Source organism: Sturnus vulgaris, chromosome 24 (assembly GCF_052056855.1).
Source record: "Sturnus vulgaris isolate bStuVul1 chromosome 24, bStuVul1.hap1, whole genome shotgun sequence".
Taxonomy (NCBI): domain Eukaryota; kingdom Metazoa; phylum Chordata; class Aves; order Passeriformes; family Sturnidae; genus Sturnus; species Sturnus vulgaris.
Genome location: NC_142266.1, coordinates 1,684,967 through 1,710,934, shown reverse-complemented (window position 1 = coordinate 1,710,934; position 25,968 = coordinate 1,684,967). Strand labels below are relative to the sequence as shown.

General features: G+C 51.5%; 1 protein-coding gene and 2 non-coding genes across 8 annotated transcripts in view; all 3 read left to right on the top strand.

Moving 5' to 3' along the window:
- Positions 1 to 25,968, top strand: part of PUM1 (pumilio RNA binding family member 1) — an 80,290-nt gene that overhangs the window by 44,808 nt on the left and 9,514 nt on the right. For 3 of the 6 annotated variants that reach the window (XM_088178471.1, XM_088178469.1, XM_088178468.1), the window contains exons 10-18: positions 3,066 to 3,217; positions 6,528 to 6,666; positions 8,114 to 8,257; positions 9,655 to 9,951; positions 13,054 to 13,290; positions 20,483 to 20,750; positions 21,695 to 21,824; positions 22,731 to 22,865; positions 24,152 to 24,289. In XM_088178471.1, the coding sequence (XP_088034597.1) occupies positions 3,066 to 3,217; positions 6,528 to 6,666; positions 8,114 to 8,257; positions 9,655 to 9,951; positions 13,054 to 13,290; positions 20,483 to 20,750; positions 21,695 to 21,824; positions 22,731 to 22,865; positions 24,152 to 24,289 (1,640 nt within the window). The remainder of the gene's footprint in view (positions 1 to 3,065; positions 3,218 to 6,527; positions 6,667 to 8,113; positions 8,258 to 9,654; positions 9,952 to 13,053; positions 13,291 to 20,482; positions 20,751 to 21,694; positions 21,825 to 22,730; positions 22,866 to 24,151; positions 24,290 to 25,968) is intronic. The other 3 variants (XM_014887599.2, XM_088178470.1, XM_088178472.1) reach the window with 1 other exon arrangement.
- On the top strand, positions 1,012 to 1,089 carry LOC148221281 (small nucleolar RNA SNORD103/SNORD85). Its single transcript, XR_015808366.1, has one exon. It is a non-coding gene; the product is annotated as a small nucleolar RNA SNORD103/SNORD85 (small nucleolar RNA).
- LOC148221280 (small nucleolar RNA SNORD103/SNORD85) lies at positions 8,446 to 8,536 on the top strand. Its single transcript, XR_015808367.1, has one exon. It is a non-coding gene; the product is annotated as a small nucleolar RNA SNORD103/SNORD85 (small nucleolar RNA).

Below are 25,968 nucleotides of genomic sequence, written 5' to 3'. Positions count from 1 at the left end.
GGCAGGTTTGTCATGATTGTGAGACTGGCAGCTTTGGGATAATGCTCTTCTCTTCCCAACAATAGCAGCGTTTTAAAGAACAAATTTGAATGCAGAGGGAAGAACTTCCTAGGAAAAAACCTCATTTTGGATTTTAAACTGTGAGGAAGATACTGCTGCCTTTGAATTGCCTTCCATCATTTGAGAAAGATGTCACTCAAAAAACTGAAAACTTGCCTTTTTAAAGGCCGGTTGGGAAATGATTCCCTCTGGGCTGGAGTGTTCCAGGTAGAAAAGTGTTCCTGTTCTTAGTGGAGAGGTGGATAAATGCTGGGACAACCTGGATGCAGGAAAAGCAGAGGCTCCCACAGCACGTTCTGGGATTTTCAGCCTTGGGTGGTGGGAAATGATTTCCCTGAGGTGAAATGCTCAGAGTAGAGAAGTGTGTTCTTTGTGGAGGTGTGGATGAATGCTGGGATATCCTGGACACAGGAGAAGCAGAGGCTCCCTCAGCAAGGGCTGGGATCTTTTCAGCCTTGGTGGAGTGATCAGGCCCTGGGTGCTGGGCTGGGCAGATGTGGCTGTGAGCCCGTTCCTGCAGGGCTGGGCTTTGGGAGTGCCTGCAGCTGCATTTCCCCCAGCCCTGCTGCTCAGGGAGCACCTCTGAGCTGTTCCTCCCTGCCATCCCTAAAAACAGCACTGTGGGTACCTGTGGGTGCCATGCTGGGAATTCCCAAGGGATCACCCCACAAATCCTGGGAATTCCCAAGGGATCACCCCACAGATCCTGGGGGTTGCTCTCAGAGCTCTCTGGGTGCAGTGTCCCTGCTGTTCCTGCAGGAGAGGTGGAAGCACAAACCTGTCCTGAGCATTCCCAGCTGGATTTTTGCTGCTGTTCTGGAAGGAGCAGCTGTGGGTGAGACACAGCACAGCGAATATTGGCTTCCAGAGGTGCTGGGATGGTTTGGTTTTCCCAGGAATGGCCAGCTGTAGTGAGTGCAGAGGCAGGGCCAGCTCTGGGTGCTGCAGGGGTCTGGCAGTGATGCCACACTTGCCCTCACTGAGAACTCTGTTCAATAATGAGCCTCTCTCTTGTGCAGCTGAGCCAGACTCACAGCCCTGCCTGCAAACCTCAAAGCTTCTGTGTCTCCTCTGCTTTTATACACCCAAGGCTTTGGCAGCAACCTCTGACTAGGAGAAGAACTCATCTAGGTTGTGCTTGGTTGATAATTAGAGCTGAGACTAAACTGTCCCAGCGAGATGCCCAAATTTTGCCCAGATAAAGGGGATTGCAGCAACTTCCAGCAGCCTGAGGGCAAATGCAGGTTAATGACTTGCATTAAAAGGGAGCAACTGCAGCTCTTTCCCTATTGGGTGCAGGAGAACCCCAGGAGTTGGGGTCTGATGTGCATGCAGTGATTATAAACAGGTTAAAATCACTCACTGCTTACCTGTCTGTGCCTGCTGAGGAACCACAGGCACCACCCTCGTGGCACTGATTCATTTGCTGCAGGTTTTTCTTCATTTTAGCTAGCACTGCTCATGAATTCCCAGGTTGGAAGGTAAGAAGTGAGTGGTTGTTGCTCCAGATGTGAGTAGGAGCAGCAGATCAGCCTCTCTGATTCTGTAAATCCAGCCAGGATGGGCTTTGGGGCAAGATACAAATCCAGGTGTTCTGCAGCTGCCTGGAATTAGCCAGCACCTCCCTGCTCTGCACAGAGCTGGGCACCTAAATCCTAAATTCAGGAAAAGCAAAGTAGTTAAAACCAGAATAGTACAAGGAGAGTAACTCGTACATGTTTGAGATATTAATTCAATATTTGGCACAAAACATGAAATTAATATCCTGAAGTGTGGATTTGGGAGCAGGAGCAGGTCCTTGGCATTCTGCAGGAGTTCAGCTGAGGCTGTTCTTGTAAAAAAAAAAAATCAAGAAGAAAGGAAAAAAAACCAAAAGGAAAAGGGATTTCCAGGATTTTCCCCTTTTGTCAGAGCCAGGCTAACCCTGAACACTCAGCACTGTGTTGGCACCTCCCTTTTTATGTCATCCCTCATTTTCCATGGACCACAGACTTGGGCAGAACCCAATTGCTGAGTGTCTCTCTTGAAACAAACAAACAAAAAATCCCAGTTTTTACTGCAGACATGACCAAGATTCTCTAAAGATTTATTTATTCCAGTGTCACACCTGACTCTGGCTCTGCCTGAGTTATTCCTGCTCTAGGGAGAATGGGGGATGTATTTGGGAATCAAAGGGACCACTTCTGCTTTTCTGCTGACCTTCCCTGAAGATATCTAACTGTCATATTGAAATCACTATTGGATTCCCATCGTGTTACTTGGAGGGAAGGGCTCCTCCCTCCAGCACTGAGAGCTTCCTCAGCGTTGTTCCAGCTGGGATTATTTAAGGAGAGAGGCTGCCATTCTGCTATTTCCAAATTCCTGTGCTGTCCTGAGACCTGATAAACACAAGGAATCTTCAAAAGTGAGGCTTTTTCTGCTGCTCTCCAAGACGATTGTTACTAATTTTTAAGCCTCTTAAGTTAGAGGAGGGAATGTGGGAAGGGACAGGATCGTGCAGCCTCTTTTAGGGAGATTTGCTAATGCAAAGCAGGGCTGGAAAAAGAACATTTTAACACTTGAGAGTTGATGCACTCCAGCTGTGAGGAGGGTTTGGTAATTTCTGGAGGAGCTGAAGGTGGATGGTAGTGAGCTGTGAATGTCAGCTGGGATGAGAAGTTGATCTCTGTGCTTGAAACAAGGTTTGTCTGTTTGGCTTGGAGATTTTTGTTCCTCTCCTGTAAAACCAAGGCACACCAGTAAAAACATGGAATCACTGCTGGCAGAGTTTGACCTCATGCAAGGATGAAATTCCAGGTCTGACTTGAAACTTCAGGAAATGCGTGACACAAATGCCAGATCCCTGCGTGTCTGAGAGAGTTTCACACAGATCACGTTAAAGCAGCTGCGGGTTTGGGGTGGTTTTGGGGTGGGTTTGGGGTGGGTTTGGGGTGGTTTTGGGGTGGGTTTGGGGTGGTTTTGGGGTGCTGGTGCCCCCCAGGAGCTCACCCTGTGCTGTGTTGCAGGTCCAGCTGTGGTCCCTCACCAGTACTATGGAGTCACTCCCTGGGGAGTTTATCCTGCCAGCCTCTTCCAGCAGCAGGCGGCCGCCGCCGCCGCCGCCACCAACTCGGCCAACCAGCAAAGCACGCAGCAAACACAGCAGGGCCAGCAGCAGGTGAGGGACAGGGACACTGGGATAGGGGACAGGGGACACTGGGATAGGGGACACTGGGATAGGGGACACTGGGATAGGGGACACTGGGACAGGGGACACTGGGATAGGGGACAGGGACAGGGGACACTGGGACAGGGAACACTGGGATAGGGGACACTGGGACAGGGGACAGGGGACACTGGGACAGGGGACACTGGGATAGGGGACACTGGGATAGGGGATACTGGGACAGGGGACAGATGGGACAGGACACACCTGGGACAGGGGACAGCTGGGACAGGGAACAGCTGGGACAGGGGACAGCTGGGACAGGACACACTTAGGACAGGGGACAGCTGGGACAGGGGACACCTGGGACACAGGACAGCTGTGACAGGGGACATCCTGCCTTTGGGTGGGGAATATCCTGAGCTGGAGATGACCCCCAGGGACCATGGACTCCAACCCCTGGCCCTGCACAGAGCCCTCAGCAATCCCACCCTGTGCACCCCTGGGAGCACTTTCCAAACTCTGGCAGCCCCTGGGCTGTCCCCATTCCCATGCCCATGCCCATTTCTGTGCCCATTCTCGTGCCTGTGCCCATTTCTGTATCCATTCCCATTTCCTTTCCCATACCCATTCTCATTCCCATGCCCATTTCCATTCCCTCTAGGCAGAATTCCTTCCCAGAAGGGGGGATTGGACAGAGTAATGGGGTGCCCATTGCAGCGGAGTCACCATGTCTGGAAGGGTTTAAGGAAAGCCTGGATGTGTCCCTTTGTCACTCGGTGCCATGGGCTGGGTGACAAGGTGGTGGCAGGTCATAGGTTGGACTCAATGATCTCAAAGGTCTTTTCCAGCCCAGCTGATGATGTGTAAAACCCAACCTGAGCCTCCCCTGACACAGCTCCAGCCATTCAAAACCCTCATTTTTTTCATGGCTGACCCTGACCTCAGCTCTGAGTAGTTTTAAATGAGGAGAAAACCCTTTGGCCTCTCATTAAAACAAAGGGACAAGAGCCATCTGTACATTTGTAATTTGATTTCTCCATCATGCATGTGGCACATGCACATGGGTGGTGGTGAATTCTTGTCAGTGCTTTGGAAAACACCAGTTTGATGAGGTTGGGAATGGCCTGAGCTGTGCAGCAGCAAACCTTGGTGCTGTTGGTGTGTGAGGGGGAGTCATCAGGAGCCAGAGCTGGGCATCAGTCCCCTCAGCAGCTCTCCTGTCTGGTCCCTGGGTGATGGAGGTGGCAGAATAAAGAGCAACTGGCAGCTGAATTTTTCAGCTCAGAAGCTGCAAACCCTTTGAAAACCAAACCCCAGGTTCAGGAGGTGTTCTGAGGCCTTTACAGATACAGCAGGTATGAGCTGAGAGAGCTTCTGCAAAGGCTCAGGCTGTTAAAATAAAATATCTCAGTGCCAGTGGCCTTTATGGGATGTTTCAGTGCTTTTCTGGCCGTGGAGAGGCGTGAGTGGGGTTGGGAGCAGGGTTTGGGGTGAGGGGATGCAGCAGGGAGTGTTTGCATTCAAAGTGCTGAGCCTGAGGCTTTGGGAGCCTGGAGCACTGAGTGAGGAGCTTGATTTGTGACCCTTGTGACATCTTCATAGTGTGTTAATAAAAGCAGCAGCATTCCAGTGCTGCAGCCTGCACCCCCTGGGATTCCTGGCTCCCAGAGGGTCCCTGTGCAGCACAGCAGGCTCTGGAGGCACATCTCAGTCAGGGAACCTTGGGATCCTTCCCAGCCTCTCCCTGCACAAAGTCAGATTTTCCTGTTCATGACTCCAGCAGGTGATGATTCCTGGAAAGGCTGACCTGGAGCAGAGACCAAAGAGAGCAAAAGGAATAAAATAGGAATTTATTGAAAGCATACACCTTGGGCAGTGCAAGAGCCTGGCCAGGGCTACACCCAAGTCAAATCTAAGATGGATCCTGGTCACAGGATCCACACTTCTAGATTTTTTAATACCTTTTTTATACTTTTAAAATATTTTTTTACACATTTTTTACACTTTTATAAGTTTTGATTCATCTACACATTGGGGTCAATTGTCCAACCACAGCCCCAGGCTATGAAGTCTCAGTCCCCTGGCTTGTCCCTTTCCCCTTTTTGGATAATTGTTGTCCTTGATTCTCCAGCTAGAAAGGAATTGTTTTGTCCAACCACCCTGTGAAGAGAACTCACCAACCTAACATGAAGTTTCAGAGTTACACACCAAGCAGCAGAGAGTCTGGAAAATACAAAAGCTCAAACCCAAGGCATCAGTGCCCCCCTTCAGAGGCTTGACAAGGCCTTCACCCCCATCAGTGACAGCCACAATGTCACTTTGTGCAGGATGTGCTGAGGACATGGGGATGGCTCTTTTAATAAGCTGAGCTTGCAGATTCCTGCACCAGCTCTGAGTGAGGCTCTGACAAACCAAGCCTGTCCCAGGTAATGGCAGGAAAGGCCACTCTGCCATTGTCCCTTCTGGGGGACTGCCCCCACAGCACTTCCTCCATACAAACCCCACTGTGGGCTCTGTGGCCATGATTTCCTGTGATTTCAGTCTTGTGTCACCAGGTCCCTGCTCTCTACAGGGGCTGGTGGCTTGGAGACACCCAGGTCACCTCCTGTCACCCTCCCCAGCTCCTGAACTTTGTAAGGTTTCTGCTCAAGAGGGCTTTTAGTGGAGCTGTGGTGACAGGGACCAAGCCTTAGCTGGGGTGAGCTGGCGTTGGCTTGTACAGCTCTGACAGAGGATGGGTGTTGGAGCTGGCATCAGGGAATCAGGAAGGTTGGAGAAGCTCTCTAAAATCATCGAGTCCAAGCAGTAACCCAGCACTGACCCCTGTTCCAGGCACCACATCCGTGTGTGTTCTGAACACCTCAGGCATGGGGACTCCACCACTGCCCAGTCCCAAAGCCTGCCCACCCTGTCAGTGCAGGAATTCTCCCTGATGTCCCCCCTGAGCCTGCCCTGGCCCAGCCTGAGGCCGTTCCCTCTCCTCCTGTCCCTGTTCCCTGGAGCACAGCCCGACCCCCCCGGCTGTCCCCTCCTGTCAGGGAGTTGTGCAGAGCCACAAGGGCCCCCCTGAGCCTCCTTTTCTCCAGGCTGAGCCCCTTCCCAGCTCCCTCAGCCCCTCCTGGGGCTCCAGACCCTTCCCAGCTCTGTTCCCTGCCCTGGACACGCTCCAGCCCCTCCAGGTCCTTTTTGTGTGTGAATTAATTGAATTAAGAGCAAAGGAGAAAAATTTTCCCCCTCGGTGCTGCTCCTGCTCCTGCCTGGTGACAGTGGCTCTCTCCTGGATCCCAGAATAACCCAGTGGCTGTTCTGTCCTGTCCAGGTGCTCCGTGGAGGGGCCAGCCAGCGTCCCCTGACTCCCAACCAGAACCAGCAGGGCCAGCAGACCGATCCTCTGGTGGCCGCCGCCGCCGTCAACTCAGCGCTCGCCTTCGGCCAGGGGCTGGCAGCAGGGATGCCAGGTACAGCACTGCCAGGGCAGGGAGGGGCTGGGCACTGCCATCCCCTGGGGCTGCCTCGGCCTGGCACCAGCTGGGCCTGCTTGTCTTGGTCTGGGGGCTCGTGCAGGGGTTAATGCCTGGGTTGGGTGTGTCCCCAGCTGGGCAGCACTGGTGACCTTGTGGCACAGGTGACAGCAGTGTTATATCCCAATGACAGCAATGACAGCACAGGTGACAGTGTTACATCCCTGTGGCTGCACTGTACTCCAGGAGTTGATGGCTCCTGTGGAAAATCACCTCCAGATTTCTCTGTGGATTGTTCATGTTGATGGGATCTGTATTTTAAACCTAGAGGTTTCTTAGTCCCATTCATTATCTCAGCTCTCCATCCCTGCCAGGTGCTTGACTTCACAGGGGCTTCCTTCCAAGAGGCTTAAAAACAGGGAAGGAAAAGGAACCAAAGGGAGCAGGGTTTAGTTCTCATTTCTAGCTCTTCATTGGAGGAGCTGCTGTAGGAATTCTGATCCTTGAGGCTTTGGGCTAAAATGCTGCTGAAATTCAATTATTCAGAATATTATTGTGATGGCAGAGGACAAACCTGAGCTCATTAGAATAACGTGCTGATATATCCTGCTGGTCAAATGTAAGGAAAAAAGGATTATTTGGGTTTTAGGTCTCCTTGCTGGCAGTGTCACGTGGTTGTTAATGGGATTTTTAAGTTGTTTAAAAAGAATGTTGCAGTATTAAGTTGCAAAGTGAGCTGTGCAGATTTCCAGTGGTCTGTGGATTTCATTTGATCTCTGTTATTTGGGTTGCATTTGCTTTGCAAATATATACAAATATATATATACACATATATACAATTGCACATAAATACAATTACAGATATATGCCTGTACCTGTATTTGCAAAGCAGATACTCACAGGGAACATTCTCATAGTGACCCCCACCTCAGAGAGTCACTGCATTTAATTTTAATGTTTTCATTTTATGTAGCATTCTCTAATGAGGTGTCTAAATCACTATATTCTGTCAGGCTGCTGCTGTGTGTATCACCAGCATTTATGAGAGTTTATTTACATGCATTAAAGAACATTTTATGGTACCAACCTTCCAAAATACAGAAGTGGAAGTTCCCTGTGGGTGCAGCCTGGCAGGCCCAGCCCTGAGCAATCCCAGCACACGTTGTACTTACCATGGAGCAGAGATGGTGCTTTTGTATTTTAAACCCTTGTTTAGCTGAATTTACACTGGTGACTGTGTAATAGAAAATATTCAGGGGGCAAAAAGTCTTTTCCACCTTAAATTTTTGGGTAAGCTCATGGACTTTTTTGGGAAAAGCAGGGTTGTTCTTGCTACTTTTTTTTTCCATTCAGCTTTTCTTTTAAAAATCCTCTTGCAGTGCACTCACCTGGATGTGAGTGGTGTGTTTGTCACCTGCCCTGTCACCTGTGCTTGGCTCTGCAGGTTACCCAGTGCTGGCTCCTGCTGCTTATTACGACCAAACCGGAGCCCTCGTGGTCAATGCCGGGGCCAGGAACGGCCTGGGGGCTCCTGTGCGCCTGGTGGCCCCTGCCCCTGTCATCATCAGCTCCTCTGCAGCCCAGGCAGGTGAGTCCTGTCCCTCCTGTCCCCTCCTGGTCAGACAGGTGAGTCCTGTCCCCTCCTGGTCAGACAGGTGAGTTCTGTCCCCCCCAGTGTTTCAGACAGGTGAGCTCAATCCCCCCCAGTGTTTCAGGTGACTTCTGGTCCCTCCAAGTGCCTGCTGTGTCCCCAGTGTCCCCACCCCTCCGTGCTCCGCTGGCAGTGATGACAAACTTGCCCTCACTGAGATCCATCAGGGGTTGGTGTTGAGAAACTTCCTCTGTGCTCAACTTGGGCTGAGCCTGTGGAGCAGCCACGGAGAGGGGGAGGAGCAGGAGCTTGAATTATTTGGTCGAGTTTCAAAGCAGGTATTTCGATTTGTCCCCTGGCTCCAGCTTTCCCACCTGCTGGAGCCTTCAGAATTCCCAGTGGCTCCAGGGAGAGCTCAGAGCCCCTGGCAGGGCCTGAAGGGGCTCCAGGAGAGCTGGAGAGGGACTGGGGACAAGGCATGGAGGGACAGCACACAGGGAATGGCTTCCAGTGCCAGAGGGCAGGGCTGGATGGGATCTGGGGAAGGAATTGTTCCCTGGCAGGGTGGGCAGGGGCTGCCATGGAATTGCCAGAGCAGCTGTGGCTGCCCCTGGATCCCTGGCAGTGCCCGAGGCCAGGCTGGACATTGGGGCTGGGAGCACCTGGGACAGTGGGAGGTGTCCCTGCCATGGCAGGGGTGGCACTGGATGGGATTTCAGGTCCCTTCCAACTCAGGCCATTCCATGATTTTTGCCTTATGGTATCACTGTGCCTGAAATGGCCTCTGCCATGAGTTGCTTTGGCATTTATTTGGGTTCCTTGGGAGTTCAAGGCTTTTAAAAAAATTTTTCAGCCAAATCCATTGGTGTGAGCAGCCCCTGCCAGCACTGGGCTCAGATTATGAAATAGGCCTTTTAATTGTTTTCTCGTAGCTCTTGTTTATTTGGCTTTTTCTTTAACTTTGGAACTGGCTGAAAACCAAAAGTCCTCGGGTTTGATGTTCTTGGCACCGCAGGTTCGCGTTTCATCTGCTGAAGGATCGTTTCAATTATTTCAAAACTCGGGTTTCTTAATTGGCCCTTGGGAGTGTGGGGCTGCACTGATTGGCCTCATGGATCTTTGGAGAAAGAACCATTCCTGGTTTTGATCTGTGCAGCTCCAGGAGCACGAGAGCAGCAAGAACAGCTGGGCATGGCTGGAGTCTGGGAGCTGTGGGGCAGCTCAGATAGAAAAACCAGAGATTGTTATGCAGACTTTGGTCCTGAAAGAAAAAAAACCTGTAGCAATTCAAAGCCACCTGCTATGTTTTAACTTCCAGAAGTTCGATGAAAATGAATTTTCTCAGTGGCTTTTCCAATTTTTTCCTGTTTTTGTGGTTTTTTTGTGTCCCGCAGCGGTGGCGGCGGCCGCGGCATCGGCCAACGGAGCAGCGGGGGGGCTGGCAGGGACCACCAACGGCCCCTTCCGACCCCTGGGCACGCAGCAGCCCCAGCCCCAGCCCCAGCAGCAGCCCACCAACAACCTGGCCTCCAGCTCCTTCTACGGCAACAACTCCCTGAGCAGCAACTCGCAGAGCAGCTCGCTGTTCTCGCAGGGCTCAGCCCAGCCCGCCAACACCTCCCTGGGCTTCGGCAGCAGCAGCTCCCTGGGAGCCACGCTGGGCTCCGCCCTGGGCGGCTTCGGCACCGCAGGTGAGAGCACAGCCCTGCCTGGGCTCCTGCCTCAGGGCAGAGCTGGGAGAAAACCTCACTGTGGGGTCCCTGCCCCACATGGTTCGGAAACGTTTCCTCTGGAAGAAGTGAAAAAAAATTGTTTGAACGGGCAAAGCACTTAATTTAACAGGTAAAGCACCTCCCAGCACAACAATGAACAAAACCTTTCCCTGCTCTGAAGAGATGTGTCCCGGTTCAGGGCAAATTGGGGAGAAAACCTCACAATGGGGACCCTCTAGGAAACAGAGTCAAGCTGTCCCTTCCCCACATGGTTCAGAAATCTTTTCTCTGGGAGAAGTGGAAAAAAAACTGTTTTAACAGTTTTAACAGGCTTACCAGCACAAACATGAACAATACTAAGCAACAAAACCTCTCCCTGCTCTGAAGAGATGTGTCCTGGTTCAGGGCAAATTTAGGGAGAAAACCTCACAATGGGGACCCTCTAGGAAACAGAGTCAAGCCTCCCCCAGTTGGTTCAGGGAAATATTTCCTCATAGACAAGTGGAAAAAAATCTGTTTATTTAACAGGCAAAACACTTCCCAGCATAAAAATGAACAATACTAAGCAACAAAACCTCTCACTGCTCTGAAGAGATGACAAATTCAGCAGAGTCCCTTCCATGGGTTGCAGCCTGGCTCACTCAGGCTGTTCTCAGTCCCTCCAGCACTGGGAAATGGAAATGTCACAGGCCAGGCCAGGCCTGGTGGCCACAGGTGTGAGCTCCTGGTGCTCCTCTGGGTTTCCAGTCCAGAGCAGGTTTGAACTATTCCAAGAAAAAGGAAAAAAACCAAACCACAGTCCAGGGAGCTTCTGTGGCTCACTTAGCCAGAAACCAACCCAGAGCAAAGCAGAGCTCTGAGGTGCCCGTGGTGTGGTTCCAGCTTTCTGCATTATTCACTCTGCAGAGAGCAGGGCCAGCACAGCCCCACATTTCAGGAATTTGTGCTCTTGAGCTGAGTCCTCCTCATCCATCCTGGCCTAAGTGGGGATTTTCCTTGAGGGATTTACTTCAGGCTTTTAAAATCTGCAGCAGTTCTTGGCAGAAATGCTTCTAGTAGGTGATAATTAGCAGTAGCACAGTAATTAACTTGCTTTGTTCCCTGTGTTATCAGTCAGCCCCTTGGTGTTCTCCCTGCATGTGGAGTACTGGGCTGACAGGAATTGGTTCCAGAGTGTATCAGCCCCTCCCAGCTCGGGGTAAAGGCTGAAGAGCTCCCCATGACTTCAAAAAACGCTGATCTGAGGTGGTTTCTGTGCTTTATTCTGGGAGTTGTTCCCATCACACCCAGGAGAATCCCCTGTGGTTGGGAGACACCTCCCAGCCATGGCTGGTGGTGTTGGGCAGCTGCAGACCAAAGTTCCTTTCAGAATCAAACTCATCCAGAGATGTCTGTGGTTTTTTAGAGTTTTCTTTCTCTTAAGTTTGTGGGGTTTTTTTGAAGTGGAGCAATTGTTTTAATTACTGCTGATTCTCAGGGCAGTAATTATGTCCTGAACTTTGCTGCTCTCATCAGTGTGAGGGGCAGGTTCCAACCTGGCTCCATCAGAACAGGCTCAGGGAGGTGCTGTGACCTCACAGAAAAACAGTTTCCAATAAAAAGTTATTCTAAATATTTGTGTTCAACCCAGCCTGAGAACTGGAACCATCTTGGTTCCAGGTAAACACAGCATTTGCTTTTCTCACCTCAGTTTATTTAACTAATTGAATTCCATAAGTGGTTTGCCCAGTGCCAAGATGCACAAAGTTGTTTTCCCTCAATCTGTGAATAAAACTCTGATCCTGCTGCTTCTGGAGCCCATGTACACTCATGAAAAATGATCACTTCATTCCAGTTAACAGTTTCACTGTTTATTAAACAAGATTTTAATGCAAAATTGATTTTTTTCCCTTCAAATTGACAGTGCATTTAAAGAGCTTGTATTCCTATTGAGACAGCTCTTAAAAACCGTTGGGGTTGGGATTGAATTCTGATGTCCAGCTCCAGAAAGCTGGGGGCAAACAGGAGCAGATTTGTGTTCTGATGGAAGGGGAGCACAGGGATTTCAGGGAAATGTGCACAGGATGGGCACACTGTGAGCAAACACAGAGAGAGAGAGAAAAATCCCCTGGGCTTGGCTCCAGCTCTGATGGCTGGGAATGAACGGCAGGGCCAGGTCAGGGCTCCTTGTCCCGGGAACGGCAGGGGAGGAGCTCTGGGGAGCTCACACCTTCCCTGGGGGGGGCACAGCAAAGGTCTGAGCGTGTCCCCAAGGTCTCAGTGTGTCCCCAAGTGTGTCCCCAAAGGTCTCAGTGTGTCCCCAAAGGTCTCAGTGTGTCCCCAAGTGTGTCCTCAAGATCTCAGTGTGTCCCCAAAGGTCTGAGCATGTCCCCAAAGGTCTCAGTTTGTCCCCAAGTGCTCAGTGTGTCCCCAGATGTCTCAGCTTGTCCCCAAGGTCTCAGTGTGACCCCAAGGTCTCAGTGTGTCCCTAAGGTCTCAGTGTGTCCCCAAGTGTGTCCCCAAAGGTCTCAGTGTGTCCCCAAAGGTATGACCATGTCCCCGAAGCTCTCAGTGTGTCCCCAAGTGTGTCCTCAAGGTCTGAGCATGTCCCCAAAGGTCTCAGTGTGTCCCCAAGTGTGTCCTCAAGATCTCAGTGTGTCCCCAAGGTCTCAGTGTGTCCCCAAGGACTCAGTGTGACCCCAGGGTCTCAGTGTGTCCCCAAAGGTCTCAGTGTGTCCCCAAGGTCTCAGTGTGACCCCAGGGTCTCAGTGTGACCCCAAGGTCTCAGTGTGTCCCAAGCCAGTGTGGTCCCTTCCTTAGGGCGATTTTCTCCTCTGACCTTTGTGCTCCCGGATTTCTGGAGCTCTTTCTCCCTGTGCTCTCTCAGAACAAATCCTCCCAAGCCCCGAAGGCAAAGACAAGATTCCCAATAATTCATTAAGCCCTTTGATCATTAACAGCGTGGTGTTGATGACTGGAGCTGCTTTCAATGCCTGCATTTCATCCCTTTATGAAGCAGCAGCCCGGAGCAGTGGAGCTGTGGCTCTCAGTGGTTGGGCTGGTCGGCATCTCCTGATTTTCCCAATTTTCCCGTTTTTCCAGTGGCAAACTCCACCACGGGCAGTGGCTCTCGCCGGGACTCGCTGACGGGCAGCACGGACCTGTACAAGAGAACCTCGAGCAGCCTGACCCCCATCGGCCACAGCTTCTACAACGGCCTGGGCTTCTCCTCCTCCCCCGGGCCCGTGGGGATGCCCCTGCCCAGCCAGGGCCCCGGGCACTCACAGACTCCTCCTCCTTCCTTGTCCTCCCACGGATCCTCCTCCAGCCTCAACCTGGGTAAGAGTCCTCCTAAACCCGGCTCAGAGCCCTCCTGATCCTGGGTCAGAGCCCTCCTAAACCTGGCTCAGAGCCCTCCTAAACCCGGCTCAGAGCCCTCCTGATCCTGGGTCAGAGCCCTCCTAAACCTGGCTCAGAGCCCTCCTGATCCTGGGTCGGAGCCCTCCTAAACCTGGCTCAGAGCCCTCCTAAACCCGGCTCAGAGCCCTCCTGATCCTAGGTCAGGGCCCTGCTCTGCTCTCCCTGGACCATCCCTGATTCTCTGCTTCCCTGAGCTGGGTGGGGTCTCACAACCATTTGGGTGCAAAACAATCTTGAATTCAAATCCAACCCTCCTGGTCCTGTGTGGCTCAGCTGGGAGCAGCTTTCCCTCTCCCCTCCTCGTTTCCCTCTCCCCTCCTCATTTCCATCTCCCCTCCTCGTTTCCCTCTCCCATCCTCGTTTCCATCTCCCGTCCTCGTTTCCATCTCCCGTCCTCGTTTCCATCTCCCCTCCTCGTTGCCTCAGCTCAAAATTAGGGATAATATTCCCAAGTGTTTAAAAACCAGCATTTTCTTGCACAGGTCTTGGAATAAAATAGATAAGGAGGGTTGATCTTCAATTTAAATGGTTTTAAAGGGGATGTTTTAAAATACCAGTTAAATTGGGAATAATGAGCTTGGAATACAATTCCTCCTTTTAACCAATATTCCCTGGAGCAGTGCTCAGCTTTGAGCTGAGGATTTGCTGAGTTTACCTTGGAAAATTTCCCATCAGTGTGGCCTTATCAAAAGCACAGGAGGAATAATTTTGGGAAGATCCATGACTTTGTGCAGCTGAATCTTCTCAAAGAGCTTCTGCCTGGCCCACAATAAAGTAAATCTTAAAAATAAATAAAGCAAATATTAAATAATAAAGCAGTGCTCATCTGAACCTCCTGAAGTGTTCATTCCCTCATAAACAAACCAAAGAGATTATTTGTTGCACCTGCAGCAGGTAATTTAATATTTCCTCCAAAAATTCACTTGGCTTTGGTTGTGTCATGAATCTGCTGGGTTTAACAAAACTTCTGCTTCTCAGAGCAGTTTCCCCCTCAGCAGACACTGTATTTATCATGTTTATTCCATGCATGTGTGATAAATCCAATGCTGGCTCTAGGTTAGCTGGAATAGTCGTAAATATGATTTTTGGAGATCAGGTTTAGATTTACCATCCTGCCTTGTTCAGAGCTTTAATAGAACTGGAAGGATTTTAACTTGATTTATGCAGCTGTGGAGGCCTTGGCTGACAGTTAAATGGCCACAATAAATTAGTCCTGAGGAGGAAGCAGATTCCAAACCTGGCAGGAGGAAAAAGTTGGTTGCCCCTGCAGCAAAAAAAAAAAATCTTAAAAATTCTTTAGACTCAAAGAATCTTAAGAATTCCTCTGGATCAGAGGAAGGTGGATCTGTTTGGGAACAAACTCTAGTAAGAAATTGGAATTAGCACTTCCAAAAAGGGTTGTGCTGCAGAGGATTTTTGTGTTTCTTCCCTTGCATTTCCTCTTTGCCTCATCCTTCCATTGTCTTCCTTCTCCTGCTGGAATCAGGAATTCTCCCAGGTTAGAGTCTCTCCCAGCAAGCCAGGGATGAGTTCCCTGTTCAGAAGTCTGGGGCTTCCCATCTTCCCAAAACATTCCTGTCCTTGTAGCCCTGACCCCTCCGTGGCTGATTCCATGCTGGTGATGCTGTAGGTCACATCTCACCTGGCTCTCTGGTTTTGGGGCTTTGACCTTGAAATCCGTGAAAACTCACTTTATTTTTTAAAGTTTCTCCTTCACCAGTAGTGGAGGGCAGTGGGAAGGGCAGGTCTGGTTTCCTTTGGTTATAAAATCAGTTCTAATGGAGAGGAGAAGGCTCCAGGGAGAGCTCAGAGCCCCTGGCAGGGCCTGAAGGGGCTCCAGGAGAGCTGGAGAGGGACTGGGGACAAGGCAGGGAGGGACAGCACACAGGGAATGGCTTCCAGTGCCAGAGGGCAGGGCTGGATGGGATCTGGGGAAGGAATTGTTCCCTGGCAGGGTGGGCAGGGGCTGCCATGGAATTGCCAGAGCAGCTGTGGCTGCCCCTGGATCCCTGGCAGTGCCCAAGGCCAGGCTGGACATTGGGGCTGGGAGCACCTGGGACAGTGGGAGGTGTCCCTGGGGTGGCACTGGATGGGATTTCAGGTCCCTTCCACCCAAACCATTCCCTGATCCCATGACAGACAGCACAGACACTTCTCTGTGTGAGAAGCTCGAGGCTTTCTCCTTTTCCTTGAGGAGCAGTTTGTGATAACAAAGAGCACAGAGGCTGTTCCTGGGTACTCTGGAGATGAAGGGTGAGATGGGAGGGACCCCTGGGGCTGTTGGCACTGAGACAATTCCTGTGTTTTGGAGCCAGGGGGGCACAGCTTGGGGGAGTCACTTCAGCAGCTCAGATTCAGGGCTCCACACTGACATGAGCTGGATTTAAAGCCAAGCTGCAGTCAGCAGATCTGGGCTTAGAGCAGGCTGAGCTCTGGCTTTGCCTTTGTCACTCTGGGCTGTGGCAGTCACTGCTGGGGCTGTGCAGTGACCTGGCTCCAGCTCCCTGGGAGCTCAGAGTGCTGAAAAATGAGGGGCATTTATCAAGCTGGGGTTTTGCTGGTGGTGTAAAGTGACCTTGTGAAGTGCTGGGCAGTGCTGAGTGCCTGAAATAACCACACACAGCTCCTGTGCTGAGAGCTCCTGGAGGACAAAGGCTGAGCTGAAAATGTGCTGATACTCCAAGAGGTGAGGGATGAGCAGCTGTGAGTAAATCCCACCCTTGGGTGCCAAAGGCAGCAGGGGCTCTCTGCTCCCCAGGGCTGATCAAAATTAGAGATTTGTACATCAGCAAATGAATATTTTTTAAGTTACAGGATTTTATTTTGGCCAGGTTGTGCTTTATGGAGGGACAGCACACAGGGAATGGCTCCCACTGCCAGAGGGCAGGGCTGGATGGGATCTGGGGAAGGAATTGTTCCCTGGCAGGGTGGGCAGGGGCTGCCATGGAATTGCCAGAGCAGCTGTGGCTGCCCCTGGATCCCTGGCAGTGCCCAAGGCCAGGCTGGACATTGGGGCTGGGAGCACCTGGGACAGTGGGAGGTGTCCCTGGGGGTGGCACTGGATGGGATTTCAGGTCCTTTCCATCCCAAACCATTCCCTGATTTCTCTGCAGTCCCATATCAGGTTTTGGGAGTGCAGCTGCCACGATCCCAATGGACTGGGGCTGGATGTGTCTGGCTCTGCCTTTCCCAGTTTGGAATGGGGATCAGTGGATAAGTAATTCTTTTAATTTTATGATGCTCTGGTAAGAGCTGCCTGGGAGAAGTTCCCCTTGCTGTGGCCAGCCTGTGCTTTAAAGGGCAGGGTGGGTGTGAGGGAAAGGATACAGACGTGGGAAATGAGGGATTTTTTGGGGAAAAGTGGCTGTGGAGTGGATGAGCAGTGAGCTGGGCTGGCAGGCTGGGCAGTGGCTGTGCAGGGACAGCAGCAGGGGTGGCTCTGCCTGCCACAGAGCATCTTTCCATCTCCCAGTTTGCTGTTGTTTGGGCAGCCCTCAGCAGGAGCTGCTGCCTTGCAGAGCAGTTCAGGGCCTTGTGGAAGTTTTCCTTTAGAGGAGCTTTGGTTCAGGCAGTGCTGCCTTTTGTGTTTCTTCCTCTCTGTTTTGTCTTTGCCTCATCCTTCCATTGTCTTCCTTCTACTTCTGGAATCAGGAATTCTCCCAGGTTAGAGTCTCTCCCAGCAAGCCAGGGATGAGTTCCCAGTTCAGAACAGAGCTGCTCAGTTGTTGAAACTGTGGAATGAGTCTGAGTAATGGAATAGTTTGGGGTGGAAGGGACCTGAAATCCCATCCAGTGCCACCCCAGGGACCCCTCCCACTGTCCCAGGGGCTCCCAGCCCCAATGTCCAGCCTGGCCTTGGGCACTGCCAGGGATCCAGGGGCAGCCACAGCTGCTCTGGCAATTCCATGGCAGCCCCTGCCCACCCTGCCAGGGAACAATTCCTTCCCCAGATCCCATCCAGCCCTGCCCTCTGGCAGTGGAAGCCATTCCCTGTGTGCTGTCCCTCCCTGCCTTGTCCCCAGTCCCTCTCCAGCTCTCCTGGAGCCCCTTCAGGCCCTGCCAGGGGCTCTGAGCTCTCCCTGGAGCCTTCTCCTCTCCAGGGGAGCACCCCCAGCTCCCCCAGCCTGGCTCCAGAGCAAGAAGGAGCTGTTTCATTGGAGTTATTGGTAAAATCCTGCTGAAATCTGGGATCTGACCAAGTCCTGCCACAGAGGAGCTGGAGGCACCCTAAGATTTCAGGGCTTGGTTGGGTTCAGAATTGTGATTTAGGAAACTTGTTCCCCACAGGGTCTCTGTGTTCCCAGGGTGATGTGGAGCATGACCTGCAGTCATCATTGCCATCAGGACAGACACACATGGGGGGACAGTGGGGTCACTCTGAATCTCCAAGGCTGGGGATTTCTCAGGAAAGCTCTGACAGATTTTCTGTGCTGTTAACTAGGATTTAACAGCCTGAGTGCCAAACCCTCCCCTTTCCCATCAGGAACTGTTTCCACTTCAGTCCCCACTCTTACTTTGCTCCTGGCATTGAAACAAAAAGTGGGAATTCTGATAATTCCAGATTTGTTGGAAGCATGGGTGCCCCATTGTCAGCTTTACCCTCCTGGGTTTTCTTCACCTAGGAAGTGCTTTACTCCTCCTGTGGCAGTCCTGGTCCTTCCAGGAGACAGGAGTATCAGGAATATTCCCTGCTGGCTTTTGGGAGTTGTTGCTCAGGGTGGGAGTTGGGGTGCAGGAGGTGGTGGGCACTCCATTGCAAGGCAGCACAAGGAGCTCTCAGCTCTCCTTTGCCTTGGGAGAAAAAGGGAGGGAAAAGGGAGGAAAAAGGATCTTCCCCTTCCTTGGGAAAGGAGACTTTTGGCACCAGCTCCAGAGAAATTTGCACAGCTACATCCAGAGGTGTAGAATCACAAAATATCTTGAGCTGGAAGTGAGCCACAGAGGCTATAATTAATAATTAATCAGGCTGTTATCAGACCCAGAATTCTCATCCAGTTTCCTGCATGGGAGCTTCCTCCTGGTGTCAGTGGCTGAGGAGTGCAGCTCCCTCAGCTCTGTTTTTATGGAATACTTTCATTCCAGCCCAGCTGCCAGGGGCTGCTTCTCTGCAGCCAGCCCTGCCAAGGTTTCCTTGGAGCTCTCCCCTCCATGATTTCCTGCAGCTTCATTTCCCTGGGATCCCCCCCTGCAGGTCCCTGTGTGATCAGGATGTGTTCCCTGGCAGGACTTTGTTCCAGCCAGGAAAATCCGTGCAGGCTTCTCGTGCACCAGCAGAGGGATCCCAAGCCCTGCAGGAAAGGCAGGAATCAAATCCTCTGCCAGGTGCTGAGCCACATCCTGAAAAATTACAGGCAGGGAAACAGCATTGGAAGGTTGAAGTTTGTTCCTTTGTGGGATGAAGCATCAGCTGTCTCCATATTCCTGTTTTGGGGTAACTCAGCCTCTCTGTTAATGTGGCTGCAGATATTTCAGCCATTTGTGAAAGCACAAGGGTTTAAAAATTGTCTTGATTTTAACTTATTGGTATTTACCTGTGTTTAATAGTGATTTGTGGTTTTATCTCCACATTTTTTATATTTTTATATCTATTCCCCACTCCCAGCACACTTCTTTTAAATCAGTCCTTGGCAGGGCAGAGGGAGAGGTGGGAAAAACCTGAGGATGGAGGCAAAGGCAGTGGAAACAGCAAAAAAGCTAAAATTTGGGAGCGTTGGGATTGCCAGTGGTCTGGTTCAGACAGAAGGAGGAGCAGAAGTTGTTGTGCTCTGTCAGAAAGTCACAGTCACAGATGTGATGTCATTGAGTAAGGGCAGAATCAGAATACTCTGATTTAGGAGGGATCATCAGAGTCCTTTGCTGGAGTCTGGAGCTGTTCCCACCCCAGTCCAGCAGTGCCACAGATGTTTGGACACATCCCCGTGTAAATTCCTGGCAGGGCAGCTCACTGAGCTCAGTCAGGAATCACAAAATGGGATCATTGGGCCTGGAAAAGCCCTTTGGGGTCATTGAGTGCCACCTGGGATTGATGAACCAGCCCAGAGTGCTGAGTTCCAGGAATGCCTTGGACACCTCCAGGGATGGGGATTCCAAACCTCCCTGGGCAGTTCCAAGGCCTGGTCATCATCACACAGGATCATCAGGGCTGGAGAAGCCCTTCAAGGTCTTCAAGTCCAGTCTGTGACCAGTCTCCACCAGAGCACTGGGTACCACATGTTCATTGCTGTGACGTGTCCAGGGATGGGGACTCCAAACCTCCCTGGGCAGTTCCAATGCCTAAAAACCTTCCAGTGAGGAAATCCTGCCTAAAAATCCCAGCTAGAAATTCTTCTTAGAAATCCCACCTCAAAATCGTGCTTAGCTGAATGTCAGACTCCCCTCATGATGGAGCAGAACTTGAGGATCCAGTGTCACATCTCTGTGTCCCCATGAGGCCCATCCATGCCCACAAGGCTCACCCATGCCTTGTCCCTTATCCCATCCGTGCCTTGGTCCCTTGTCCCTTATCCCCATCCATGCCTTGTCCCTTATCCCGTCCATGCCGTGTTCCCTTGTCCCTTATCCCATCCATGCCTTGTCCCTTATCCCATCCATGCCTTGTTCCCTTGTCCCTTATCCCATCCATGCCTTGTCCCTTATCCCATCCATGCCTTGTCCCTTATCCCGTCCATGCCGTGTTCCCTTGTCCCTTATCCCATCCATGCCTCATTCCCTGTCCCTTAACTCTCTGTTCTCTGTCCCTTATCCTCCATGCCCCATTTCCTGTCCTTTACCCCCTCCATGCCCCATTCCCTGTCCCTTACCCCATCCCTTCCCTGTCCCTTACCCCTCCATGCCCCATTCCCCGTCCCTTACCCCCCTCCATTCCCCGTTCCTTGCCCCGTCCATTCCCTGTCCCTTGCCCCTCCATGCCCCGTTCCCCGTCCCTTACCCCCTCCATTCCCCGTTCCTTATCCCCCCATGCCCCATTCCCTGTCCCTTACCCCGTCCATTCCCTGTCCCTTACCCCGTCCATTCCCCGTTCCTTACCCCCTCCATTCCCCGTTCCTTACCCCCTCCATTCCCCGTTCCTTACCCCCTCCATTCCCCGTTCCTTACCCGGTGTTTCTCGCAGGGGGGCTGACGAACGGCAGCGGCCGTTACATCTCAGCGGCGCCGGGGGCGGAGGCCAAGTACCGCAGTGCCAGCAGCGCGTCCAGCCTGTTCAGCCCCAGCAGCACGCTGTTCCCATCGTCCCGCCTGCGCTACGGCATGTCCGACGTGATGCCCTCGGGCCGCAGCCGCCTGCTCGAGGATTTCCGCAACAACCGCTACCCCAACCTGCAGCTGCGCGAGATCGCCGGCCACATCATGGAGTTCTCCCAGGACCAGCACGGCTCCAGGTGTGCTGGGGAACCGGGCCAGGCTGCTCCTCCAGGGGCATCGGCGTGTCCTGCACTCGTGTCCTGCACTCGTGTTCTGCACTTCTGTTCTGTGGTTGTGTTCTACACTTGTGTTTTGTGGTTGTGTTTTTTGGGTGTGTTCTGCACTTGTGTTTGGCACTTGTGTTCTGCAATTGCATTTTGCACTTCTGTTTTTCTGGTTGTGTTCTGCACTTGTGTCTTGTGGTTGTGTTCTGCACTTCTGTTCTGCACTTGTGTTCTGCAGTTGCATTTTGCAGTTCTGTTTTGCGGTTGTGTTCTGCAGTTCTGTTTTCTGGTTGTGTTTTGCAGTTGTGTTTTGTTGGTTGTGTTTCACAGTTGAATTTTCACGGTTGTGTTTTGGGGTTGTGTTTTGTGTCACTTCCCAAAGCTGAGGCAGAGCAAGAAATAAGTGGGAAAAGCCAAGGCAGTGCCACACTCAGAATCCCCCAGGATTGTCCAGTCCAGCTCCTGCCCTGCCCAGCCACCCCAACACTCTCATGCCTGAGAGCACTGTCCAAGGCTCCTCCCAAAGGAGCTTCCCTGCTTTGTGGTTTGCTCACTGGCACAGTTTAATTCATTGTAAAAGCCAGCTGGACACGAGGCCATCCTCCATTACTCCATTGAGATCTGCTTGGAATGAGGATTCCAGCTTGTGGCCTTGGGCCTCCTGTCCCTGACCACCCCGAGCTTTCAGATGGCTGGATAAAACATCTGTGTTTGCAAGAGCTTTGCAAGTTGTGGATCACTAAAATGTCTTCAGTTTGGATATTTAACTTGTAATAGGACGCTCAGGTTAATGAAAGTGCTTCATCTTCCCATAATAGGATTTTTCATGGTGGTTTCTGGAGCACATGGGTGAGGCTTTGGGCAGGAGCTGAATGAGCAGATGTGCCTGTGGCATCACTCCAGGGGCTGTTTTTCAGGTTTATTCAGCTGAAACTGGAGCGTGCCACCCCGGCAGAGCGTCAGCTGGTGTTCAACGAGATCCTGCAGGCAGCCTATCAGCTCATGGTGGATGTGTTTGGGAATTACGTCATCCAGAAGTTCTTTGAGGTGAGTCTGCCCTCCCCTGCAGCTCTCCTGGGGTTCCTGCTGTGCTGAGGTGTTGGACGAGCCTGGAAAACCCTGCCTTGAGGATGAAATCCTGGATAACTGTCAGCACTGCCACCATCTCCTCCCCACAAGCTGTTGGGTCTTTCCTGTTGGGCTGACTGAGGGGTGGGACTCGTCTGAATCTCATTCAGATTCATCTGAAAAGTTACACTTGGAGAAACAAAATGTGTCAGGGTAAACAGCCAGTGTGCAGGAGTTGTAAATTTCCAGTGGAAAGTGGAAGGGGGTTGGAATGAGGTGAGCCTTAAGGTCCCTTCCAGCCCAAAGCCCTCTGGGATTCTGAGAGGAGCAGACCCAGCAGAATTTGTCCAGGATGCTGCTCTGAGCTCTCAGTGCTCCTTAGGGACCAGGGAGAAACTTCTCCAGTGACAGCAACTGCTGGAAAAGTGTTGTGTCCCTCCACTCCTCTGTCTTGACACTGGTCTGGTCCTTCACCAGGTGTTCCTGGTGCTTCTGCCCAGTAACTGAGAATCAGAATCACAGAATCTCCTGAGCTGGAGGGACCCACAAGGTTCCAATCCAACTCCTGGCCCTGCCCAGACACCCCAGCAATCCCACCCTGTGCACACCTGAGACGTTGTCCCAGCACTCCTGGAGCTCTGGCAGCCCTGGGGCTGTGACCTGTCCAGGGTTGGTGGCCTGGCAGGTGTCACCTTGGTGGCTCCAGCCCCTTTGGTCTGTGCCAGGCAGACACAGAGCACATCTGGCTGTGCCAGTTCACCCCTTTGCCATGGGCTCGATGTCTCATCGTTGCTCAGTGGGCAGCTCCTGTCCCCAGGGTGGGAGGGCAGTGCTGGTGGCCAGGGCAGGGCTCTGTCCTTGCAGTGACTGTTGGTGCTGTCCCAGTTTGGCAGCCTGGAGCAGAAGCTGGCACTGGCAGAGCGCATCCGTGGGCACGTGCTGTCGCTGGCCCTGCAGATGTACGGCTGCAGGGTGATCCAGAAGGCCCTGGAGTTCATCCCCCCAGACCAGCAGGTAATTGTAAGTTTCAATTTTAACTTTCTTCTTGATGTTTGACGTTCCTGAGCTGTCCCTCTTGTGCCTGGTGTTCTTCTGGTTTGGTTCCTGGCATGTTTGTGGTGTTCTTGTGTGTGACGAGTCTGTGCCACCGTCCTTGGTTGTCATTGTCACCTCCTTGTTCCCCTTCTCTGGCCATGGAGCTGCTTCTCTGTTAATTCCCTGGAAGCAGATCGTGTGTGTAGGGAAAACTGAGAATGAGAGAGTGAATTAAAAGAAATTTTTAAATCCCTTGAAGGAAGTTTTGCCTTTAATATTCACTGAGCTTTGCTATGTGGGTCAGCATTCTGCACTCCTGCAGGGAGATGGATGAGGAGCTCCTCGTTCTGGCTTGGAGAGATGTGGCTGATAGCCCCACTCAGAGCTCATTAATAAACCCTTCCTCAAGGGTGTTAGGAGCAATGAATTGAGATGAAAAATACGCTGGGCAGGCTGGCTCAGGAAGGCTTGGGAATGGTTGTAACAGGAATCTCAATGTGGGTTATGAAATTAAAAATATGAAAGAGTCTTTAGGAGTAGTCCTTCCCTTTAGGCTGAGCCTGAGCCAAGTGTGTCAGCAGGGCAGTGCCCAGGCTCCAGCACTGCTGCTCCAAGGATTTGCTGTCTCATCCAGAGTGGCATTTTTGAGTACTCAGTGCTCCCAGAATTCCTGGGTTTGATTCCGTTATAAAACTGAACTCACCCAGATCTTGTCAGAGCATTAAAATGCCCCAAAGTGTCATTTCTGTTGGTGAGGCTTCCACCCTCCACGTGGGGTACATCAGTCATGTCTAAACTTCATTAATTCCTTAATAACCTGTGTAAAATCCCAGCAAGTTCTGAGCCCAGAGCTGACCCTGTTTTAGTGACAGGTGACCCTGATACCCAAACAAGAGTTTGTGAACTTCGTGCATTTTAGATTTGCTTCTCTTTGAGGGGAGCAAAGAGGAAAATGGGGGCTGTACAGGAAAGCTGTGGCTCAGTTAGGATTTCTTTAATTTGGATTCTTGGAAGAGGATGCTCATCAAGAAGGAGAGCTTCATCCTCCTAGAATGCCAGCATGGTTTGGGTTGGAATGGAGCTCCAAGCTCCTGCTCCAGAGCCACCAGGCCAGGGATGTCAGAGTGGGATTTTCCCTGCAGGCTTCTGTGTCCAGCAAAGCCTCCTGTCCTGACGCTGTGCCATCCCTGCCCAGGCCAGCTGTGCCAGCTGTGCCCCTGGGAGCTGGGGATGCTGGTGGTGCTTTCTGTTTGTGCTGTGTCCTCCTGTAGAACGAGATGGTTCGGGAGCTGGACGGGCACGTGCTCAAGTGTGTCAAGGACCAGAACGGGAACCACGTGGTGCAGAAGTGCATCGAGTGTGTGCAGCCTCAGTCCCTGCAGTTCATCATCGATGCCTTCAAGGGACAGGTGAGGCCCTGCCCAGCTCCAGCTCCCTGCTTGGGACAGCCTCACACTGGCTGGGACTTCAGCCCCTGGGAATTCTCAGTTTTAGCAGCCATCGCTTGCAAGGTTGATGCAGCCACGTGAGAGAGTCCAGAAACTCCTCAGTCATGTCCCTGTTAGCATTTCTGGGCAGCTCTGTCAGAGTAAAACCTCCTGCACAAGTCTGTTCTCCTGCAATATTGAGTGGTTTTGAGTGGTGAGGGAAAACAAGGCTCTTCCTGATCCATCTTCCCAGGAAATTGAGCAGAGTTTTGTGCTGCTGAGGTACCTTAGTCATGTCTAAACTTCATTAATTCCTTAATTATCACCTCACTTGTGTAAAATCCCAGCAAGTTCCGAGCCCAGAGCTGATCCCCATTTAGTGACAGGTGACCCTGATAACCCAAAGAATTTGTGAATTTTGTGCATTTTAGATTTGCTTCTCTTTGAGGGGAGCAGAGAGGAAAATGGGGCATGGAGAGGAAAGCAAAGTTTCATTACTACCCCTGTCTGTGCAGGTGGCTTAGAGGAATGCTGAATGCTGATTCCCAAGGGCCTCAGAGCAGGGAAAAAGCAGGAGTTTCATCTAGAAATGGGCAGTTGTCCTTGACTCTCCTCATTTTTTGCTTTTTTATTGGTGTCCTCTCCTGAATTGATGTCCTGGGTATCAGCTGTGTTGGCTTTACTCTGCCTGCCTCAGCTCCCAGTACAAAAGCTGCTTTTTGGGTGTTCTCAACCTCGATTTAATTGGCTTTGCAGGGGCACTTTGAAGTTTTGAGGACTTGCCCTGGGGATGTGAAGACAGCCAGAGGCTGTTACAGCAGGAACCAGGAGCTGGGAGTCCTAGGAAAGTGGGGCTTTGGTTGGTTGGGTCAAAACAAGCAGGATTCTGGCTGGACACTTGCTCCTGGTTGCAGTTTAGGCTTGGATTTTCCACTGGGAGTTTGGGAAAGCAGAAGCATCTCTGGGAGCTCAGCTGATGGCACTGACATTTCCTTGCCCAGTTGTCCCAGTTTTATCTGAACCTTCACATGGCAGATTAAACTTAGCACCTCTAGATGATTTTTCTGCAGTTAATTGCACTCCAAGCCCTGTTTCCCTGCAGCATTTACTCACCAGTTATTAAAAATGTGTGACTGTTGATTTAAACTTCAGTGCTTGGATTTGCTGCTGTTGTTAAATCAAAGCAACCAAATGGGACTTTGTGCTTCAGACAGAAAAGGGAGCAGCAATAACAAAGTGTGTCATGTTCTCACCCACAGATCTGCTAATCCATTAGAAATGAGAAAGATTCTTTGTTGTCACTTCTCCTAAGCGCTGTTAAGGCTTTTAAACAAATCCAAACAGTTGAGGAAAATCCTTTGCTTGGCATTTTTAACTTTTCTGGCTCATAGCATTTCTTAAATAGCTCAAAATTTGTGCTGTTGGACAAACAATGTGCTGGAATAATTTGAGAAGAATAACCAAACTTCCAGCAATGCTTGGTTGTTGCAGGGTTGTTTTATGAATCGAGAGGTTTTACCATTTGTTTGTCATGGATGGGTGGGATGTCAGGTAGGGTTGGGATGTGCCTGGGATCCCAGTGGGTGTTTCCAGCTGGAGCTGGAATTCCCTGCAGGAATCCTGGCAGGTTCCTGGGCTCCCAGGGACTAAGGGAATGTTGC